Genomic DNA, 23,206 nt, shown 5'->3' with positions numbered 1-23,206 from the left:
CCCACTGGTTTGTGTGAGGGCAGTTCAGTGTGTGTGTGTGTGTGTGTGTGTGTGTGTGTGTGTGTAAGGAGGGGGTCACCCTGTTGTGTCTGTGTGAAATCAATAATTAGCTGATTGATTGTTCCACTCTCAATACTCTTACGTAATCAGTGCTCTATGTATGTATGTTGGACTGGGGAATTCCATTGTTTCAACCAGTTAAACCAGTGTTTGCTGTCTCCTTACTGAATTGTGTGTGAATCTCTAAACTGTTGTTATGAATACAGAGTAAGTTTGTCTGGAGCTTTTTTTTTTTTTAGGTTTTAATCCTTTCTGAGAAAACAGGTCGAGTCTTGCAGTTGGCATTCATTTTGTGTTAAATCACAGTGATTTAGAACTGAATTATAATTAAGGGTTCAGGGGAAGACTATTATTAACCAGTAACTTTAAAGGGACATTTCACCACCAAATCAAAAACATCATGACCCAGTTACTCAAGATAATTCACAGACCTTGCTGTGAGCAGTTGCATGTAGGAACTATTTTCTTTCAGAGCTACACCACCAACCATATCACTGGGCACCAGTGCCTTAAATTAACTCCCCTGACGTCAAGGTAATTATCTGTAAAGGCAAAATTAATGAAGACACAAAGAGTGAAAAAGCTTTTTTAAAGAGCTAGGGAAAATGTCCATAAAAATGTATTTATATTACAATTATTATTATTATTATTATTTATTATTATTATTATTATTATTATTATAATTATTATTATTATAATAAATTTATTTAAGTAATTTATTTTACTTTTTCAAGTAATTTTCTTTTTCCTTTTTTTAACCTTTCTTTTTCTGGCATATTTTTTTGTGTAATTCTATTGTTTTTTCCCCATAATTTCTTGCTGACTTTTAAAGTAATTTCTTCTCAGGTTGCTCCTTTCTTTCCACCCATGATTTTGAAAGAAATCAGGCCATTTTGCTTGACTTTTAAAGGCTGGCACATATTAGAGTATCTGAAAAGAAAATATCAAATAAAAAACAAACAAAAAAAAAACACAAATAGGTCCTTTAAAGAAACATCATATTTTTATTGTTTGCTTCACAATGCGTTCACTAAACTTTTGTTTTCACTGTCGTTGGAGACATTTTTTTATTTTATTAATAGATAAAAACACAAGCAGAAACAAACCAATAGCAAAGAACAACAACTTTTCATCAATCATTTAGTTAGTATTCTCTCCCTCTCCCTCGGCAGCTCTGACGCGAGCCATTCAGTGGTGCATTTACGCGCCTCCTCCCAGGTGTATCTGGGGGCGTACCCCAGATCTCTCTTCGCCTTCTGATAGGAGAAGCTGAACGACGTGTTCAACATGGTGACGAGCTGCCATTTCAGCGGCGGGACGATACGTACGAAAGGTCGCAGAATCATGCACCCGATCTCGATTATGAAGCAGATGGTGTAGAGAAGCCACAGTGGGTACATGAGCTTCTCTTGAATGCTGAAGCCCAGAGGTGACATCACCACGTGGTTAAAGTCTGAATAACTCATGAGCGGTGTGTCGTCGGAAACGAAGTAAAACTTTCCTCCGATGGCGTTTCTTTTTTGTGGATCTTTGAGGCTGCGGGCTGCTTGGAGGTGCGCTGCGGCCACGTTGCCCACATACACAGGATTCACTTGGGCCTCTGGGAGAGACATACGATATAAAACATTCTTGTTTCGTATCCCGTCGCCCATGTGGCCCAGCAGGAAGCGGCAGCCCTCCCCATAGATATACATCGGCCTGAGGGCGCAGGTGGCCAGTCGGCCTCCGTTCTGGAGCACCTCGCTGTGGGCCTGCAGGGTTCGCTCTTCAGCCTCCTTCTTGGTCTTGCTGTAGGCAAACTTCAGAGTGCAGTCGTAAATCATGTCCTCGCTGCCGTTGATTATAGGATCACCTTTCCCATTCGGTCCCATCACCTCGATGGTGCTGGTGTAGATGAAGGACACCACGTTCTCTTGAATACAGGCCTCCAGGAGCAGCTGCGTTCCTGCGAAGAAAACACACTCAAACTGAGTTTACACACGTTTTTAAAAGAATCTTAATCACTATCTAGAGAAAGGCAAACTTTCTTTTACTTCAGTCACAACAACAAGAAAGTTAGCAGATTAACCTTTTGAGACCTGGATCAATATCAGTTTTCATGTGCTGTGTTAAGATTCCTTCACAGTCGTTTAAACTTTCGAAATCTGAGCAAATTGGTTTATTTTCTTTTGAAAACATGCGGAGAAAAAGCACTGAGCAATGTGAACTGTCCTGCAAATTGCAAGATATTAGTAGCTTTGGAAAATATTTTTTTTAAAAGATAAGGAAAAATGTCCAAAAGACTATATTTATAATCATCATCATTATATATTTCAAAATTATTTTACAAAATTATTAATATTTTAAAGCACTTTTACATTCTTAATTGCTGTTTTTTTATCTTCTTTTTTAAAAAATATATTTATGTACTTTTTTGTGCTAATTTTTGGGCCATTACGTTTTACATTGCTTATTGCCCTTTTCCCATGGCTCTGAAAGACATTGAACCAATTTGTTCAGGTTTAACTAGGAGAGCTGCATCTACACTTTTATTGAGCGATGACTGAAGTTGAAACTGTAGGAGAGAAAGTGTTTAGTCCTACTTTTCTGTGCCTTTATCTTCTTTCTTATAATAATATCATTTCTTGATAATTATTCAAGAAATGAAAATCATTTAATACATTTAAATCCGTAAGAGAAGAAAGGTGTGAAAATGCCTGAAGTTGAATTACTGAAAGAAGTTGAGGTATCGATTTCGATAAAAGTACACTTTAGCGACGTCCTTACCTTTGACATTGACCCCGTATATCTCACTGTACTCCACTGAGTCATAAACGTCAATGATGGATGCGATGTGGAAGACGATTGATGCACCTCGGCAGCTCTTTCTCAGGAAGTCACCGTCTCTGATGTCGCCCTCGAAAACACTCAACTTTGTGTCGCCTCTGCAGTCTGATACACAGAAAATCAAGAAGCAGCTCTCATAAATTAACATAAGATTTGGTTATTTTATATGTAGAATCACAATGATGGTTTGCCGGTTAAAACAGAAACACTCCCTCAAAATGTAATAATACCCAGTCATTTATCGATCATAGGTCTTGGTCCTGATAGGATGCAAAAAAGCCTACAACACCTGTCTCCCACTGCCTCCCCAATCTGAACCATCATATCCTCTATATTTTGTAGTACTATCTTGTATTTGTATTTGTTCTTCTGTTTCATGTAAGCGTCCTTCAGTATCATGAAGAACCTGTTTATGCTCTGGTTTTTGAAGTATCATTTTTATATGTTGAAGCATCATATTCTCTTTATGAGATAACCGAATACTGTATACTAGCTGAAGTACTCTGAAAGAAATTGGGATACTGGGAATATGAACTTGTGTAAACACCATATCCTGAATATGATGATAACTGGTATAATACTCAGTGTTTTCTGTGAAGTGCAGCACGCTATGGAGACAAACTTATCCCACTTTGAGAGTATTTCATCTAAACAATATTAGGAGAAAAACAGACAGATTTTACCCTCCAGAGTCTGGAGAAATTGTGGCTGAACGTGTTTGTCCAGCAGTCGAATCTCAGCCGCGCTCTCCTCCTCCAGCAGCAGCCTCACCAGCCTCTTTCCCAGGAATCCTCCGGCTCCCGTCACCACACACACTTCACCTCTCAGAGACATCACAGGTCAACTCTCAGCACGAGGACAAAAAAGCGTCTCTTCCAGTGGATCTGTTGAAGAGTCTTCACAAAGCAAAAGGCTTAAAGTGAAAAAAAAGAAAAATACAACTTTTGTGTTGGTGGATGTTTTGGGTTCTGTGTGAGAGCAACAGCACCTTCTGTCCTCCCAGCTGCAGCACTTTCACTTTTTGTAAACCCAGAAACTTAACCATAAAAAAAATATCTGCTCCAAGGCAGTGTGAAAAAAGGGGACGAGCTCTGCTGATTAATGTTGGAATGTGATGCCTTTGGAGATAAAATGAGGGGCTGGAACGTTTTAAATGCCAAGGACGGTTACTCTCTCTGTGGGAGAAAAACAAGGTTGATAGCTGAGTTAATAGGTTACTTTTTGAATACTTTTATGTTACAAAATGTGGACTGATACATGGTGGAAGAAACACAGGGATCTTTGACATAAGTAAAAGTACCACTATCAAAAACAAATACTCAGTTTCAAGTAAATATCTCACTTAAGTAAAAGTACAGAAGTACTGGCAGCAAAATGTACTAAAATATCCAATATTAAACTGATAATGCGAAATGGCTCCATTCAGAGGGTTATATTTATCATATTGTCATTACTGAAATTTGATTCATTGATGTTATCATGTTAGTTGCATTTCATGCTTTGAAACTTTGGCTTGATTTCTTTCAAAAAAAGAAAAAAAAATAGCAATAAAATAAAATACAATAGAATAAAAAAGAAAAATTTAAAAAGGGAAATAACTTCAAAAGACTGCTTAAAAATTATAATATTTTTTTAAATAATTTTATTTTAAAATAATTTTGAATAATTTATTATGATAATTACAAATATAGCTCTCTGGACATCTTTTTCACTAGTTTAAAGAAATAAATAAAAAACTCCAAATCTACTAATTTCTTGCAATTTGTGTGACATTTCTTTTTCTTTCATTTCCCCCATGCTTTTGAAAGACATCCAATGAATTTGCTCACAATTAAAATTATTAAATGCAGAAAGCAGAGCAAGAAAATTGATACTGATCCAGGCTTCAGAAGATTAATGTTGTCATCGTTTTAAAAGCAAACGTTGGTACATTTAAACAAAATATATCTACTTTATCAAATGAAACCTAATAAAGATCAACTTAATATTCACAGTGTGCCGTGGGGACGTCAGTGATCTCAGTCATGTGTGTGGTGGTGGATGAGTGGAAAATGTGTGCTGGTGTTGTAAAGGTGCATACAAGCAAACAAAGAAAAACGTGACAAAACCGAAGAGGGGTGGCTATGCAGCTGCAAAACTGAAGTTCAGCTCAAAACTGAGCTACCAGCTGCCCACAGGCCGAAATAACCTCACACACTCGCAGGTGTTCCCAGTTGCACTAACGATCACCTGCCTGCAAGCAGAGAGCACAGAGACAGCACAGTCATCACACTTTTTATACTGTTGGGTAGTTCAATCTAAAACACTTAGTAATTCAAAAAATGATCACATGAAGCTTTAACTTGTAAGACAAAAATAGTGAATAAAAAAGTCTGTGATGGTGTAGGAGACAAAAGGGCTTATTTATATACAAGCACAGACCCATTTTTTAAGCTTTGTTTAGAAATTCAGAGCAACAGTTTAATGAAATTTGTTTAAAAGTAAAGATAAGTCAATTTTCTCCAGTTCATTACCAAAATAAAAAGATCTCTCCTGATCAAGGTACAAGGTTAGATCAGACAAATAAACCACATTTTGACATTTCAAGGTAACATTTGTCAGCTGGGTGGACAAACAAGTTTTCTGTTTTGATGAAATATAGTTGTCCATGGTTTACTCATTGAATGGCACAGTGGGTCATGTGGCTGTGTGGTGGAAATTCCAAGTGCTGCAGGATTTTAAACCAACTCTAACCAGTATTATCGTGTTTATAATAATATTTCCCACTCTTCATTTCTTAAGCAGCCAAAAACATTCAGTCTCTTGATGCTGAGTTTCTTTTGAAGTTTTTTTCTATGCAGACGATTTGCTTTTGATGATTTAAGTACAAAAGGAATACAGTGACACAAGGCCATGTCAAAAGCACTGCTCTGAGCATGTCCCAGTAACTGTCCGCTTTTCAGTGCTTGTTTTTGTAGTCCTTGGTGGAGCAGTTAATATAAGCTCTCTGTTGTCTTATCTGGAAGGTGAAGGTCCCTCATCATCATCATTCACTGGCATCAGATGCACTGAAGAATCGGCGAGTTTCCATTACAGATTTTCATAAAACTCTAGCAATATTTTCGAAATGTCGATAAAACACAACTGCGAGATGACTGCTTGTCGATTGAGTGATGTTATGCGACGTCTCTGTGGAAGAGGACCAGCTCTCTATAAATGGCTCATTATCAGGCAACAAAAACACAACTCTTAGTTTCAAGTGATTATACACTAAAGAAAACATACTTACCTTTAAAACACTACATATTAATATAGATACACAAAACATAACAAATCAAACATTTATCCAACCATGTTTGTGCATCTCTGTTGGATCTGTGCTCTAATTGACTCAGTTTTATATGGAAAAATGTGGCTTTTAAGAATTAGTTACAAGCTTAATTGGGGAATTTCCAGTTGAAGTTAAAGTTCAAAATCATAATAAAAATATGCTGTCAGGCTCACATCTCATGACTTGGCACCACCCACCTCCGATATCATGAACATAGTTTATGAGCCACATTTTGGAGTTCATGAGCCACATTTTGGAGTTCATGAGCCACATTTTGGAGTTTGACACTTCATCTCAGGTCGTGCGTCATCATGGACAACAGTCATACAGTTCAGCATTAGCAGGATAAAGTTATTGTTGTTTTTGGTCTATTTCTGACATGCATGCATGACCTGTGTGACGGATTTTGAGGCCTCTGAAAATATCAAACCATGACCACGAGCAGCGCACAAGTCATACGTTTGTTCAGAATCATTTTTCTCTCATAGTGTCCTATTTGATCATCACTCAAGTAAAACATTTATCTACATGCACCAGTGAGCTCTGTCCCACCACAGCCTGAAAAGAGGAAAATCCAGACTGCACTCAATAATTCAGCCTGTTCTCATTCCTAACTCATAAAATGGCGCTGCTTTGACAGTGCTTTTGGCTTAAGTTTGTGACACCAAAAGACCCCTTTTGCATGTGCATGAAATGCTGCTGGACGGTGTCAAATGAGAGCGCAGATCGATGGCCGTGTTATTATTTATCATTATTATTGCAGTGTCCGCATGAAATGTGGCAGGATTTGCATCAGGTTTAACTGCTGACAGTTATGACGTAATACAAAGAGTATGAGGGTGCAAGGGCGGTGCATGGATCCTACAAACCGCAGGCTTTCATCCAGGAGTTCAGTGTTTGCTTTCCTTCTGAATGTGATGTTTATTTCTACCCCTTAACATGTGCGTCTTTCGACTTGTCCTAACAATCGTTCCAACATGTGCATTTGTTGACGTCCTGGCGTTGGTTGCCATGTACTTGTGTTGTCTAAACATAACCACGTGCCCCATCATCCCACCATAAGCATTTGTTGACATCAAGGTTATGCCATCCCAGAATGTAAACAGCAGATGAGAAGGTTACATAAAACGTAATTAATAGATGTCCACTGCAAAGTAGAAACATCTGGCGAGTTGGGATGAGAATGTGTTGAATAATTCATCAAGTCGAATAAGCATAAATTAGATCATTTCAAATACATTTCAAGGAGTATTTTGATCCTCTCCTGCTACATTTTTTCCAGCACTGATGGTGTTAACCTTGCAGATCACAAAAATTGTCCAATGGCCAGTCTGAGTCTGGTTAACCATATGTTTTGTTTGATACACAGGCCCCAGGATCTAACAAATCGCCAGAAAAAATGTCGGCATTGTACGAATCTGCAAAAATGGATGCATTACACACGTCGTTATTATGTAGCAGATACATTGAAACCTTACATTTCAACATCGCTGTGGTTAACGGTTCATGTTTAGACACAAAAACCACTTATGGTTAGGAAAAGATCTTCGTGGCTTAAAATACCCACTTTTCATTACACCGACAGAACACGCAGCAATATTTCATTAAAAAAACAAACAAACAAACAAAAAAAACACCCAGTTTGTTGTTTGTTGGACTTTTGCAGGCATTTTGCCTTTGTGGCACGACATCCACCATCACCTCTACTTCTCTGATAATAAAATCAGCTGATGTACGACACTGTAGAAACTTAAATATGATACTTATGAAACATACAAATGTAAAGTATCAGTGGTTTTTTTAAAATGTCCAATACCGACATTTTCTTCTGCTGTCTGGGCTGCAATGTTTGTGGTCCTTGGTGTAGCAGTTGATATCACAGCTGTCTGTTGTCTTATCTGGAAGGCGAAGGATGAAGTCCCAAGGACGCTTTCATCGTCATCCACTTGGATCAGATGCAATAAAGAGTCTATGTGTGCGTGTGTATTTGTTAATATGTTTGTGCCTGTGCAAGTTTTCTTGTGTGGCCTTAATTGACAGTGAACAATGTGACGATTGTGTTCAACATTTTATTTTATTTTCATAACTCTGCATATATATAAACATACAAAACATAACAAATCAAGCATTTCTGTACATATGTGTTGAATCTCTGCTTTGATGGGCTCACTTTTATTTGGAAAATCATGGCTTTCTGTGGTTTTTACAAGCCTAATTAACAGATTTTCCAAGAAGAATTTCCAATTTAAGTTCCTTAATGACATTTTGCCATCCGTGTGTGACACAAAGAGTTCGGCTGACAGTCAACTGAGAGCCACAGTGTTAACAGGATAAAGGATCATTGTTTTTGGTCTATTTGGTCTATTCTACAGGGTTAATCTGATTGCTTTTAGTCACTTTGACCTGCTAAAAATAAATACTTAGTTTCCAATTGATCAAAGCCAATTTGAGATGGAGTTTGGGTCTGATCTTTCATTGATATTTATATTGCTAAAACTGAGGAGTGAGAGACCAATGAGTGAGGGAGGACAAATGCTACATCGCTCACACTAAGTGCAAGGACATGAAAAAGCATTAAGGTTATAAACAGATGAAGAACTTTCAAACTGTTGAATGCTAATGTTAGCTTTGCACCTGCTTCTGCTTACAGCCCACGCTGTTTCCTGTTTTGCCTTTTTTTCACCGCAGCATGCAGCTTAATTTTGTCATGCCAATTCTGGTCTGACAGAGTCAGAAAGCCCCCTTCTTTGGTGCAGTATCAGCTCTTAGCCGTTGGCAGCGGACAGTCCTGTATCTGAGCCTCGTCCACTGACCCCTCTGGCAGATGAACGGTCATCGTACAGGCACGAATCCCCCCCAGAGGCTCCAGCACGTTGAACACTCTGTCCCACACATCCTGCTCTGGATCGTACCGCTGCACAATGTCAACCATGCACCTGCTGTTCCACGAGTATCCTCCCACCACGTAAATGTGCCCGTTAAACACCGTCACGCCGACGTCGCTCTGGCCCCGTGACATTGGTGCCACCACTGTCCACTGGTCCGTGTCTGGGCTGTAGTATTCGCAGCCCAGGACGTCGTCGTAGTCACTGCTGCCTCGGAAGTGATTCCCGCCCATGACGTAGAGTCTGTCGCCTACGGTGCACATGCAGTGCAGGCCGCGGAGCTCCATCATGTCGGCACGACGACTCCACTTGTCGGCAGTGGGATCGTAACACCACAGCTCCTTCTGGAAGGTGTCACGAGTAATGCCACCTGTGTGGCGATAGATAAATAACAGTATGTTACAAATAATCCTTAAAAAAATATCATACATGTGTTTCACTAAAAGAGGAAAATGTTTACACTTAATCATGTCGTAAATATTAATGTTTTCCATTTTTGAAAAGTGTAGGGTTGCAGCTGATTCCGGCCACAGTACTAAATGGTGTGAGGATCATTTTGTAATGCAAGGAATAATTATTATTTTTGCAAATGAATTGTAATTTTAAAGCGGCTCAAAAACTCATAAAACTTTGCAATTGCATCAGAATTGTTTTACATACACACACACAAATATAAAAGTGGGTATGCACAATACATCTCTCAAGAATAAAAAAAAAAAAGTCTCTTGGAGCTGTACTACAAATCCAAGAGGAATTTTGAATATTCTGTGCAATTATTATTATTATTATTATTATTATTGATAACTGTTTTTGCCCTTTACAGGGGTCATACTTTAAGGGACTCCTACAGATTTAACCTGATCAACCTCCAATTTGGTCTGTCTTATCTAAAGACATTTACGACAAGAATTTTTTACCCAAGAAAACTTTGTTCTCAGGAGGATGAGAAAATATAAGTGTATGTGGGAGAGTCTGTGGTAATGGTCAAGTTGTTTTCGGTGGCCAACAGACGTGCCACACGTGAACACACTTCCTTGCATGTAGGAAGTACACAATATATCCAATACTGTGTTGCTCGCGGGTGGGAATCAGTTGCATGAAGTACAGGAGCTCACACAAATTGACTTCTCAAGGAAATATAGTCCAGCATTTAGCAACCTACAGGGAGACAAGTATATTTCTCAGAAGCAGGCAGAACAAAGTAAATTAAACACGACTGACACTAAAAATGAGGCCAGGAACAGTCTCATGTCGAGTTGTGTAAGTATGTCAGGCAGTTATTTGTGTTAAAATGGTGTAGACATAACATGCTGATAAGCTAAATGCTCGCTGGTTTGTATTCTAAATCTTTCTCTCTTGTAGTGATCCACAGTTGCACATAACATGAAATGACAGATATAAAAAAATACAACTTTTAAATTTCCATGCAGTTTTAAACATTTCACTTATTGCTCAAGTCTGTATTTATTGTTTAGTTTATGCTGAGCCTGAGTTTTATTTCAAAAACTGGCAGGTGTAATGAAATAAATATACGATGTATATATACAAAATGTGGTGTTAAAGTACTAATTTATAGCTTTTGAGAGTTGTTGGTTTTAATTTGTCGCTTTGTACTATGACCCACTTTAACCTCAGGTCTGTTTATGTTTCCTGCTTCTCAGTCCTACATGTGAAACTTGTGTTTCGGCTCACAAAAGCGGGTTTCCTGTCCAAGGTTGCTTAGAAACCTGCCTGATATCAGGCTGAGAGTGGTACATGAGAGTTTGCTGCTTAACAGGAAGTGGTTTCAAATCCGCCAGCCATGCAAGCTTTGTCAATAATTCATTTTGTCGAAATTGAACTGTTTTTTTGTTTTGGTTATAAATGATCCTAACAAAAAACAGCTTTAAATGCAATTAAAAATGATATACTCAAAGATCCCTTCACAGCTCCAAGTCCTACAGCAGACTGAGCTGTTCAGACTCCAAACTGACGGCAGACATACCTGCTAGTTTCAAGTTATTTATTATCAATTGCACAAGCGGTTGTTGTGAATGAAAATCTCAGGGTCTCAGGCTCCCAGGCTTATTGCAGGGGGTCAAGACAAAACATCATTATTAATTATCATTTGAAGTATTTGTCTTGTACACACACAAGGACACATAGGCGACACTACACACACTCCTGCCAATACTCCCTGTTGACAGGCATTTTACGCAGCTGCTTGGTATTAGTCCGAGTGTAAGTGTACACGGATTTTACAAAATATCTCCGTCCACACTAGAAAAAACATCTCTTAAGGCTCCACTCGCTACAAAGTTAGAAAAGTATACAGACTACCGTTACCTTTTCGAAAACACTTATTGGAGATCTCGTAACTGTTGGTTCGTTAAACATAAAGATGAAGAAATTGAAAGATATGAATGACTTGTGAAAGTTTTCCTTCCACTCCTCATCAACAACAATTTCACTCTTAAATGTTTACCACCATTATTGGGTTGATGCTGAAATGGACCAACTGTCCCTGGGCGCAGCAGACACCGCTGGAGTAGTTTTGTAGCAGTTCGCGACTTGCAAAAAAAGCAGAGACAACCAAGACAGACACTCTTTATTATTTACCAGGCTGTCAAGGCAGCAAATTAGACACCCTCCGTCGTTTACTTTCCACAATAAAAGACCAAGACTCAGGGCATTTTGCTGAGAAGCAACCAAACAGAAGCAGCTTTCACAAGACAATGGTGTATTTTCAGAGCTCACCATGAGCTTTTTAGCTTTGCTCACTGATCTCTGAGCCCTTCAGGTCCTTATTTGTTCTGACTCTGTGCAGCACTGAGTGAACACCTATGTGTCCACAGACCGTGACATTGTTTATCCTTCATTTCTGGATTTCGGTAACGTCAGCAGAATCTCAATTAGATCTTAATGCTGATAGGTTATCACAACATAGTGTCACGTGAAATTCCTGCCTAACCCTGAATTTACTTGTATGTTGACTTGCTTCGCGTCCACATCACGTTTGGTGTGAACACACCGTAATGACTACTTTACGCTTAAACTTATTGTGTGTTCACACCAAACATGCGTGGAAAGTGAACTTAGGGTGTGTAATTTGCTGCCGTGACAGTCTGATAACTGGTGTTAGTGTCTTGGTTGTCTCTGCTTCAGGGCACGGAGCCTGCGTGTTTACATCCAAATTTCTCTTGTATTTCACTGCAAACCACGTTAGCCGTTAGCTGCCTCTCCTAGCTACCGCAGGCACAACCACAGCTGTTGAGGGTGAAGTTTTGCGAGTTGCAAACTGCTCCAAAACTATTCCAGCTGCCGTATATGTGTGAGTAATGCAGTAATGAATTTTTTTTTTATGGCGTTTTGGCACAGCATCACGCAGTACTAAAAAATATGACAAATTGGTAGTCTTCCATTGTGCAACAATGCAACAGTGAGCATGCATGTATTTGAGGAAATGACATTGTTTCCCAAACACTAAGTTGTAAGTACATGTCCACAGAGAAAACTCTAACTGGGGTTTTGAAAAATATTCACCTTAGAAAGTGTTTTCAAAAATCTGTTTTAGTGATGTTAAACTCCCTTTTATACCTTTTTTAAAATCTTCATAGGTGCAGACAGGGTAAGGTAAGTAAGCCCAGAGTTATGATTTATGATTTGATCACAAAGTGAAGGTGTCAACAGGCTCATACAACGAACAACGACTGTCCTCTCTCAGTAATAAAGGCAGAAGTTGTATGATGTGGTAAGACAGCTGTAAAAAAAAAAAAAAAAAAAACGTATTGCGGATGTGAGGTTGGATAATCGAGCATGCAGAGCATGTGTCATCAACAGTGCTGACTATGTGTCAAAGTTGCGTCCCCCCGAGAGCTTGCAATGTTGGTTTCGTTTGACCACGAAGGCAAGCTTTCTGTGAGGGCAAACATGACCATGACCTTTCCTTTACCACTTAGTTCTTGCTAAACTTAACCAGACATGAATCGTGCAGGTAGCAGAACAAAAAAATGGTCATTTGAGTCATTTCTGAAACAGTCGCAGCGGTAGTGTAGGAAAGTTTTGTTTTGTTGTTTCGGTATGAAGACCTCATACAGTTAATCTATTGTGCCTAGTTTTGGGTGTGTCTGCAATAAAAGCAACACATTTGCACTTATTTCAATCTTCTTGATAAATGACAAAGGATCAAGAGACTGGAGAATCAGACATAGTTTGAGCTGTGTCTTGAACAGTGCTTTCTCTTACCCGAGATGTACATGAGGTCCCCGTGGACTGTCCCAGCATGTCCATAGTGAGGCTCCACCATGTTGGTCACAAATGTCCACTCATTTTTCTTCAGGTTGTAGCACTCCACCGTGTCTGCAGGTGACGAAAAATATTTAAGAAAAGTTTAACTTTATTTGAGCATCAAATCTAATTTCATTCCTGTCGTCAGAATTTTTTTTTGACATTGTACATTTTTACAAACCACAGATAAGTTATATTTGCGCATTACTATGTAGCAAATAACTTGAAACTTTAGGTTTCCATAACACTGTGGTTAACATATGGCTAGGTTTAGGCACAAAAACCACTTGGTTACACTCAAGAAAAGATTGTGTCATGCTTTCGGCTAAATCCTGGCTAAAAAGGCAGCAATGTCTCGGAAGAAAAACGGCAGATTTTCATGTCTACAAAGTCACATGAAACACAGCAATAACTCGCTAAAACACAACCGGTTGTGTTGTTTGTTTGTCTTTAACTGTGAGGTGCAGTTTAGCAGGCATCTCACCTAGCTATCACCCCCCCCCCCCAGGCCCTGATGACAAAGTCATCTCATAAACTACATCACTTTGGAAACAATGATATGATATGAAACAAACAAATGTAGCATATCTGTAGTTTGAAGAAACGTACAATGCCAACATTGTTTTTCTGACCACTTGGCTGTGATATGATAAGTTGTGGTGTATTCCAAAATGTCTTATCTAATGTTTTACCCAACCAAATTTACATACACATACATGTACATTACTTGTAGTTTTGCTGTTATGTTGGGTTGCATAACATAGTGAAGTACATATGATACTGTATATTTGTGGTTTGCAGTAATGTACAATGCCAACATTATCCTCTGAACACTGGGCTGTGTGGAGAGGCAGAACAAATTGGCCATAATACAATGTAAAAACCCATTATGATATCATGTGACAACAATTTAGCTTTACATTATTTTTTAAAAATGTATCTGCATTAAAATACAGATATCTGTTGACAGAGATTTACCAAAGTGATGCCTTAAGAGGCTCATTGTCATCTGGCGATATTCAGGATTGCCAAACAGCAGACAGACAGTGTGTGCATTTAGCAGCTAAAGAGACAGATATTCCATTAAGAGTTGGTGGAGACCAAAACAGAGCTAAAAGTGAGAGTGAATATAGGTCCCACATTTATCAGGCTGCCAGGAACACAACAGCTATTGTAGGGCAAGAATTAGCAGCTCACCGATCTCTCCTGAGGCGTTCCTTCCTCCGACTGCAAACAGTTTCCCCTTCAGAGCGCTCAGGTGGAAGAAAGTCCTCTTCTCGTTGAGTGAAGCAATCTGAAGCCATTTGTCGAAGCGCGGGTCGTAGCGGTAGGCGCTGTCTATGGCCGTCTTACCTTTGGTGTCATAAGTGCTCTGGCCTGAGACGTCAACAAGACTCAGCGTTAGAAAGTGAATAAAGTGGAGGACAAATTATAGCGAGTCAGTAATTTTTTTGGAAAAGCGTTCAGTTATACTTTGAGTCTGAATGATGCATGATGACCAATTGTGTAACCTCCAAAGGTTAAGCTTAACTCTTGTTAGATTAGTTTAGGTCCATGGTTCATATCAACAAACGAATAAGAGCTTTCAATCACACTTATACTGGGCTCCTACTATTCTGTAGTTGCATGGACAATGATTGACATTTTAGGTGCCTCTATATGGTGTTTTATATGTGTGTAAAAACAACAAACAAACAAAAAGTGACCTCAAGAAAGAGTTTAAAAAAATCCTACATATTTTTAATTTTTTTCCAGAAAAATAATTAAAAAAATTATAATTACAAGAATTATAGATATACTTCTCTGACCTCCAACAATGAAGAGGAAGCCGCCGAGCAGAGCCACCCCATGCTGGTAACGCGGCACCTCCATGGGCCTGAGCGCTCTCCAGTGGCCCGTCTTTTCATCATACAGCCTCAGCTCCCGGCTCACCACCAACTGCTGTCGCATCACACCGCCCAAAGCCAGAATGTGGGTGTCGTCTGAGCGTATTTGTGTCCGCTCGGTCTGCAGAGATGGCTGCATGAAAGGCATCATCTGGTAGTTGCTGGCCTCCAGAAGGAGGTTGACACAGGCCGTCTCAGAGCGCATCATGGAGTCTCCTCCCTCTTCGTCGTCCTGGGAGATCTGTATCAGCTCACTGGGGCTCATCAGCGGGAAGCGAATGTTGCGCATCAAAGCATAGACGGAGGAGTGGTGAATGGGGATGTTGTGTTCCAGCCATCCTCTGGCGATGTGGTAGAGCTCCATCTCAGAAAAACCCTTCAGGGAGTTGTTGGCGAGGGCGTTGGCCATGCTGGTTTCAGACAGCTGCAGGTAGCGGCCGCACTCCACCAACGCCGAGAGGTTCTGGCTCACAAACTCACCTACATTTGATACAACAAAGAAGATCAACGATGATTGTCATGATCAGCTAGTTTATCTTAGTTTCTGAACCAAATGGATGCCCAAAATATAAATCTTTAGTTTCGTGTAGGATTTGGAAGAAGTTTCAACTGGGTGCAATCTGCAGCCCTCACCAGTAGATGCCCCCCCAAAAAACCCTAAATAATACCTACTGGACCTTTAAAAATGGAAAAGTAGGTTTAATCTTTTTAAACCTGAGCGTTGTTATGATTTGTTTTAAAAACTTAGAGGGCAACTTAACCAGGGGATGGACAAAAAATTGCGATCTGTTAAAATATTACAAGAAAATTACCTAAAATTAAGCACAAAAAGATGGGAAAAATAAACAAGAACATCTCCTGGAAAAGTATTGGAAAAAAGGTATTTATTATGTTATTTTTTTAACAAAATTGTAATTATAAAATTATAATAATTATGACTATAGGTTTCTGGATACTTAAAACAGTTTTTAGGTAAAAAAGAAAAAAAAAATCTTGAAAATTTGTGGGACATTTCTTGCCAAGTTAGTCATTACTTTTTTTTGTTAAAAAATAGAAACAAAAAAATCACACCGATTTTGCTCACTTTTCAAAGGATCAAAGCTTGTGAAAGGCATCTGTAAGCAACACAAGAAAACTGATGTTGATCTAGGGTTCAAAGGGTTATATAATGAAGTGACAGACTGGTTTTGGGATTGTTGAGTGTCTGAAGAGTTGGAAAAGTGTAACACAGAAGCTCTGATCACACCTTTCACCTCATTTAAGTATTTATAAAGAAGAAAGATTGCCCTTTTTTTTTTTACTGTGCTCACCTATATTCAGCTGAACGTCCTCCAGGAGCAGGTCTGTGGCGATACGCTCCACTTCCACACAGTTATCAATAGTGATCTGCATTTAAAAACACCACATAAAGGGAATAAAGTCATATGATTAAAAAGAATGATTGTCTTTTGTACAGTGACACTGAGAGAGAGGGCATTTAAGGGCAGTAAAACACCCAGAGGGATCTGACTGCTTAATGAGCGAGACCTCCTTTTATAGCTGCAGCTGAATTTATGCATCATCATAAATTTTCTCACCTCGCTGCTCAGAAGCTGATTGCAGAAGCTCAGGACGGGCATGACCTGCAAGAAGTTTGCAGCCTCCAGCGTGTCCTGGAGATTACCCATGTCGAGGCTGACTTTGGATGTGTAAATGAAGTCTATTATGTTCTTTAACCCAGACTTAGTAACCCCATGCAGCTTGATCTCTCTCATCTCCTGCTCCCTCATGCCTCCTGCACAAGGACAAAACAAAGTACAAAGACAAAAGGTGAACGATGATCTTGCATCATCGCAGAAGATGTGTCTTATGGTGGTGTGATGACAAACTGCACAGTCAGCAAGACACAAAGACGCAGCTGAGGCTGTCGAGCCTGCTGTGAGGATAATAAAGGTACTGTAGTTAATTATGTTGCCAAAGATAACAACTGTGAAGCTGGAAGTTCAATGCAGAAGTGATTTAAGTTCTTCCTCTTTCTTTTACTATTCATGAATGTTTGTTTTATAATGAAAGTATAAGTAGTGGCACCCTGATAGCAATAAATGTGTTGGTTTTTTAAACACAACAATGTCTGAATTTAAAAGAAAAAAACATAAAAAAAACCCTTTCTTTTTGTGGCATGATTCCCAGTGGAAACACAGTAACAGGTCCCACTTTCTGTTGTGTTAGGCTGCATTACATAGTGGAGTATTACACCATGTCTTGAGCTCAAAAGTTCATTCTCCACCTGATTAAACAAGAAGTTTCACCTGTGAACATTGCCTTGAAATAGTCACTGGATGAAGCCATGATGACTCTGTGGACGGGGAAAGTCTCTTTGCTGTCTCCAGGAACCAAAATGACATCACAGAGAGTCTCGTCTGCCCGAAAAGCATCAAAGCCCTGCAAGAAAAACAATGATTTTAACTGTGTTTATGTATGAAGGTGCCACTGAAATGGACAATTATTTCACAGAGTGTTTGCAGATATTAAATAAAATGATAATGATGAATAGCTTGACATGTTAGACAGTTTGTGAAAAATTGGATTTTAAAGATGTTTTTTTACCTTTTGTTTGGTGCAAGATAAATTATTCAAAAAAGAAATAAAATACACCTCGTAACAGGAGACAACATGTAATCAGCCACTGTTAGGTAAAAAAATGATAAACTGGTGAAAAAGCTATACATCAACTGTACATTCAGGGCCAGAGTACAACTCCACCCTGAACTGATGATTAGGGTGACGGGGCATCTCCCACCAACTCCAAAGATTTAAGAAATAATTTTCTTCTGTGTTTGTGCCCCAAAATAAGTTATTATTAATAAGTGACAATTATATACCTGCAACACGGCTGCTCCATGCAGAGAGCTACTGAACACCTTGGCTAGCGGCCGAGGGGGAAGTTTGGGCTTTGTGGCTTTGTCTGGGCGTTTAGGTGGCATTTCTACAGGAGGGGGGAGAGGAGCTGGAGCCGGAGCTGGAGGTGGAGTAGGAGCTGGTGGAGAAGCACGGTCATCTGTTGAGAACAGATATGAACAGATGAGGAGAGTCATCATGATGCTGTTGTTGCTGCAGGTGAAGAAAACTGCTGGGTCCTGATAAGTTTTGTCAGATTGAGTATAACTGTGTGAATAGAAATCAAGGAGCCAGTAAACTCACACACCTTGTCTGTCAGGTGGAGCAGGAAGTCTCTCCGGCTGAGCTGGAGGTCTCGGAGGATCCCTGGACTGATGCCTGCTGCCCAGGCGAGACAACCTGCGGCTCAGCCTCCCCGGCCCGCTGTCATCTCCACTTCCCCTGCAGAGGAGGATACTTATATATTATACTTTACTGACTCAGTTTTGAATCCACAACAAACTGACACTAGAATTTCTTTGCAGTGCAATCTGAATGTGTGAATAATAGCAGCAGACTGAACAAATAAGTATTATAAACAGTTTTCAGTTTTGTCTCTCAATACTTACTCTTGGATTGTGTACAAACACCACTTTCTTCAGGTAATTGCAGACCTTAACTGCATACATGGTCTAAAGTCTGACTTTTATTATCAGTAATTTATAGCTTTTGATTAATGGAGTTTGTTTCTTGGAAGGAACCCTGTAGCTCACAAAAGTCAGTTATCTGTTTTTTTATTGTGTGTCCTGTGATCTGAAAAGGAGGAAGTGTTTTCATGTGAACCACTTCTGCTTAAAGCTGTTTCCTGACACGCTGCCCACATACAGTAAGACCAGGTGGAATTTAAAGTATAGTAGAAAATACTGAAAGGAAGAAACATTACAACGAACTACATAATGTACATTATGTAAAAAAATAATTTACCTTTTATCCACCTGACATGGGAGTTTTTAGCTTGTTTTCCAGTCAGATAGTGCCATGAAGAATTGTTAGTTTTTCTGTTTGAATTTACCGACTCACCACTGTGTGTCCTGCTGGGATAATCTTAGCTGAGTGTTTTTGTGCATATAACCACACGCTAACCAGAAAATAATTTAATCGTAAAGTTTTGACGTTTTCAATACATAATAACATACAAATGCAATGTATCTGTGCTTTGCAGAAACGTAATGAGTTACTAGTGTTAGACAAAGGTGTTGGAATATGATGGGAAAAAAGGTGCAATATCACTGAAATGTAAATATACTGAAGTCCAAGAAAACACATTACCCCATTTCATTGGCCTCTTCTGGTTGAAGACGCTGGTTGTTACGCTGGTTAGACTTCCTACATGGACACAAAATAAAAGCTTCAATGACAGAAATAGATTTTATGAGTGAAGCAGTATTATTTTTTAGGGTAGAGAGTTTAATGTTTGCACCCCAGAAGAAGGCATCAACAGGAAATGTTCATCCAGGTTTATGCAAAACATACATTTTTCTGTAATAATGCTAATCTTTGACACTATTTTTATGTCTCTCTCAACTGGTAGGTCATATTTATCTTAGAGTTTATTTATTTTGTTCATTTTACAGAGTTATTTACCTTGATTTGATGGTATCTTTTTCACAGTGTGATAATATACAGTATATGCGTTTGAAGTGGCCTTGCTGTTGGCAGACAGTAAAAATGACTCTAAACTTGACTTTAGACCTTTTCTAAATCTTTTTAGCAAAACTGTCAAACCTTTTATCAAACAAACAGCATTTATCTTTCTTAATATGTTTGACAAACTTCGTGGGCAGTGAAACGTCTGAGGTTTTGTTTCCTGCACAGTGAAGCATTTATTTCCGATACATTTCCGTTTGTGTGTTTTTCATCAGAGTGAATCAGTCATATCAGAGGGTGTGTTTTTTTTTAAACGGCAAACAGCTGACATATGGCACAGCTTGCTTACAGGGCGCCAAATCTGAGGCAACTTTAGAAAAGGGAACCTGTGTCCGTTATCAAGTGTCTAACTACTAGTGAATTGGTGATGAGCAAGACTTCAATTTAGAAATAGCAACTTATTCAGACTTAGAACGTTTGAATTTATAGTTAACTTGACAGGGTTTTTTTGGAAGTGGCTGTGGCTCAGGAGGTATAGCAGGTCTTCTACTAACTGGAAGGTTGCCATTTTGATCCTCCAGTCAACATGTTTAAGTATCCTTGGACAAGATACTGAACCACAAATTGCATCGGTGTATGATTGTGCATGAATGTTAAACTGAGAAGCAGGTAGCACCTTGTACAGTAGCCTCGGCCACCAGTGTGTGAATGTGTGTGTGTAAACAGGTGAATGTGACTTGTTGTGTGAAAGCGCTTTAAATGGTCAAATGACTAGACAAGCGCCTCACAGGTGCAAGCCATTTTTTGTTTTGTTACATAAAAAAGACCATATTATAAAGGATTGTGGTAGAATGAGTATTCTTGTGGTACCACCATCTTTGAAAGGCAGAATAAGGAACTTTTTGGGTTTTCCATGTTTTGTATTTATCATGACAAAAAAGAGCCTCATATGCGTGCTAATAAGCAACTAGTTCATGGTGAGTATGTGTACCTTAATATGTGTACCATACCATACATCTAAAAATCCTGCACACTATATATTCTTTATATAGACATGTATACTGGAAATGTATATACTGTATACAACCACCAACTCCATATATATTATGTAAACATATATCTAAATATATCTAGAACTGTTTCCCTTTGTATTTCTTTTGTCTACAGCTTTGATAATCAACTTACAGCCCACAGGACAAATCTGGCCCTTGATAGGGTGCCAGTTGCCCCCAGTGAAAATAAATTGATTCACTCTGGGATTTTCTTGTACTTTCAAGGTAAATAAGGTGCCAGAATGCAGAAAGAGCATCAAAACAGAACTTGTTAAAAACAAAAAACAAAAAAAAAAGTGCTACTGGAGGACCCCTGGGCAAAGCATGTTGAGTATCCCTGGTCCACAGAGAACCTGACTCAAGACATTTGGTCACTGTTGCTTTTTTATATACAAACCTGTTTTTCACCTACTTATTTTAGTTTATTTTACCTTTTACCCTTTCCAGTGTTGTTGTCCTTTGTTTTTCACTGTATTTCTTTTTTCTAGCTTCCTGTAAATTGTTCTGTGTGTAAATACACTGAAAGCAACTTAAAACTGCAGTCAACTGCATACCTGACCATTAAAGCTGAGCGGACAGGTGTATTTGTGAAAAGACACATTAACTCATCACAAATACTTACAAAACATAATTAAAGTGAGTGAAATGAAATTCAGCCTAAATGTACCTCCCTGTACCGCTGAAACAGTCCTACAGATAAATCTATGGTGCTTTACTCTCATGTACTGTCCCTGCTGTTTCCTCACATGGATCCACACCTAAAACAAACACCTGTGGGTGACCTACCTGGAAGAAATCCTCCTCAGCAGACTGGACCCGAGGCCTCCCTCCAGCCTGCTTGTCTACCCAAAACTCTGAGAGGAACGCTGAGCAGAAGACGTCTGCTGCAGTGGAAGCAGCTGGTTGGAGAGTCAAAGCGTCGAAGCGAGCATCAATGTTTCTTTGCCTGAACCGAGACCTCAGTGACTTCCTGTGCTACTTCTCTTTCTCACTGTTTGCGCTTTCTTACATCTCCCCACCCCAGTGTGACACTTGTAGTGCTGTCAGTGAAATAAGCAGCAGAAAGTGCCAAAATCTGTTCTCTAAAGTTTTGAATTGAGCGTATATGCACACAAGCAGGCCGTTGATTGCCTACACACATAAGACAAGTATGAAGAACCCAAATGCAGAAGTGTGTCGTCTAACATCAATTATTCTTACACTTAATGGTATTTTTTATGTCTTTTGCTGTATAAAAGATAAAAACATCCCAATCCAATGCAAAGACAACATGCTAAATGGTCTTTTGGCCTTTAAAAGTGGCAGTTTGTCGTTCGTGGGAATCTGAACTGATGCTAAAACAGTGTAGAGCCATAGATCAGTGTTTAAAAACACATCTTTTCCCTCTTACCTGTAGCGCCATTTATCAGTCTAGATTGTTTTGGTGTGAGTTACTGAGTGTCGGAGATATCTGCTGTAGAGATGTCTGCCACTCGGTTTGTGGTGCTCACAATCTGAGCAAAAAAATGAATAAATCAATAAAATTTAAAAATTGAATTTTGTTTTTGAAAAACTCAGCAGCAATGTCTCTTGACCTGGTTACTCAAAATAATCCACAAACCTTGTTGTGAACAGTTTCATGTTAGATCAGTTTCATTTCTGCCGAACTACACCCAACATCTGTGTCGGCGCGCAAAAGTGTGGATCTACTACTAGCTTACCGAGCATCACCGAGCTAGCTATTTTTACAGCTCAGCTGAGGAGGGCACGATTAGTGCATACGCCTCACACTATCACAAGCACTAACCTCTCGTCAACATATCCTCATAGATCGGTTCATAAGATATCTACGGAATTAGCACCCCACGAATGATGTCATGTTTGGTACTTCACAGAAAATTACACAGGTCAGCTTTAGGCAAGTTACATAGATGAGGTTTTGGAAAAGAAACATGGCTACGGGTCGTCATGTTAAATACTCAAACGTAAAGTTACGATTAGGTCTCGGCATACTAAAGTTAAATAGGTTAGGATAAAGAAACGAAACGTGGTTGGGCATCATAAAGTTATGTGCTTAATAATGTAAGTTGTGTAGGTTAGATTTAGGGAAAGAAGTATGGTGATGACATACTGTTAAATAACTCACTTAGTTTCACATGGTACTGAACACTGGTTATATATTAATTGTGGTGCAGTATTTTTGTCGGTATATGAGCGAGCACTGCAACAACCTGAATAGATGCACACTTCAGTCTGTGCGATGATACGGATGGCAGGTGTAGTTCAGTAGAAAGAAATGTAGTTCCTACATGAAACTACTCACAACAAGGTCTGTGGGTTATCTTGAGTAACTGGGTCATGATTTCTGGAAAGAGACATTGCTGTTGAGTTTTTCAAATGCATTTTTGGCATTTTGAGCACCACAAGCCGGGTGCCTTT

The 23,206-nt window shown here is 39.2% G+C and overlaps 2 protein-coding genes across 2 annotated transcripts; both read right to left on the bottom strand.

Annotated features, from left to right (window-relative positions):
• Positions 1 to 1,196: 1,196 nt before the first annotated feature.
• On the bottom strand, positions 1,197 to 3,868 carry hsd3b1 (hydroxy-delta-5-steroid dehydrogenase, 3 beta- and steroid delta-isomerase 1). Its single transcript, XM_042495075.1, has 3 exons — positions 3,570 to 3,868; positions 2,827 to 2,991; positions 1,197 to 2,005 (listed from the first exon to the last, which is right to left on the bottom strand). Exons 1-3 carry the CDS (start codon positions 3,718 to 3,720, stop codon positions 1,197 to 1,199), a joined length of 1,125 nt encoding a protein of 374 aa, XP_042351009.1. The 5' UTR covers positions 3,721 to 3,868.
• A 4,390-nt stretch (positions 3,869 to 8,258) lies between these two features.
• On the bottom strand, positions 8,259 to 21,723 carry si:rp71-68n21.9 (kelch-like protein 9). Its single transcript, XM_042494855.1, has 11 exons — positions 21,575 to 21,723; positions 19,419 to 19,475; positions 18,418 to 18,551; positions 18,095 to 18,270; positions 17,522 to 17,654; positions 16,811 to 17,007; positions 16,544 to 16,619; positions 15,156 to 15,713; positions 14,545 to 14,724; positions 13,306 to 13,419; positions 8,259 to 9,451 (listed from the first exon to the last, which is right to left on the bottom strand). The coding sequence occupies exons 2-11, from the start codon at positions 19,421 to 19,423 to the stop codon at positions 8,955 to 8,957; spliced, it is 2,070 nt and encodes a 689-aa protein (XP_042350789.1). The 5' UTR covers positions 19,424 to 19,475; positions 21,575 to 21,723; the 3' UTR covers positions 8,259 to 8,954.
• Positions 21,724 to 23,206: the final 1,483 nt, after the last annotated feature.

This window comes from Plectropomus leopardus, chromosome 10 (assembly GCF_008729295.1).
Source record: "Plectropomus leopardus isolate mb chromosome 10, YSFRI_Pleo_2.0, whole genome shotgun sequence".
Lineage (NCBI taxonomy): Eukaryota > Metazoa > Chordata > Actinopteri > Perciformes > Serranidae > Plectropomus > Plectropomus leopardus.
Note: the sequence above shows the minus strand (reverse complement) of the source record. Positions and strands in the feature narration are given on the sequence as shown.

What these genes read in the sequence shown, in the direction of transcription:
- hsd3b1 (XM_042495075.1), bottom strand. Translation starts at nt 3,720, where the DNA reads ATGTCTCTGAGAGGTGAAGTGTGTGTGGTGACGGGAGCCGGAGGATTC. An exon ending in ATTTCTCCAGACTCTGGAGG is followed by an intron (nt 2,992 to 3,569) that starts GTAAAATCTGTC and finishes TCTGTGTATCAG; the next exon opens with ACTGCAGAGGCGACACAAAG. An exon ending in ATACGGGGTCAATGTCAAAG is followed by an intron (nt 2,006 to 2,826) that starts GTAAGGACGTCG and finishes TTTTCTTCGCAG; the next exon opens with GAACGCAGCTGCTCCTGGAG.
- si:rp71-68n21.9 (XM_042494855.1), bottom strand. An exon ending in ATCAGCTTCTGAGCAGCGAG is followed by an intron (nt 16,620 to 16,810) that starts GTGAGAAAATTT and finishes TTTTAAATGCAG; the next exon opens with ATCACTATTGATAACTGTGT. An exon ending in GGACGTTCAGCTGAATATAG is followed by an intron (nt 15,714 to 16,543) that starts GTGAGCACAGTA and finishes TATCAAATGTAG; the next exon opens with GTGAGTTTGTGAGCCAGAAC.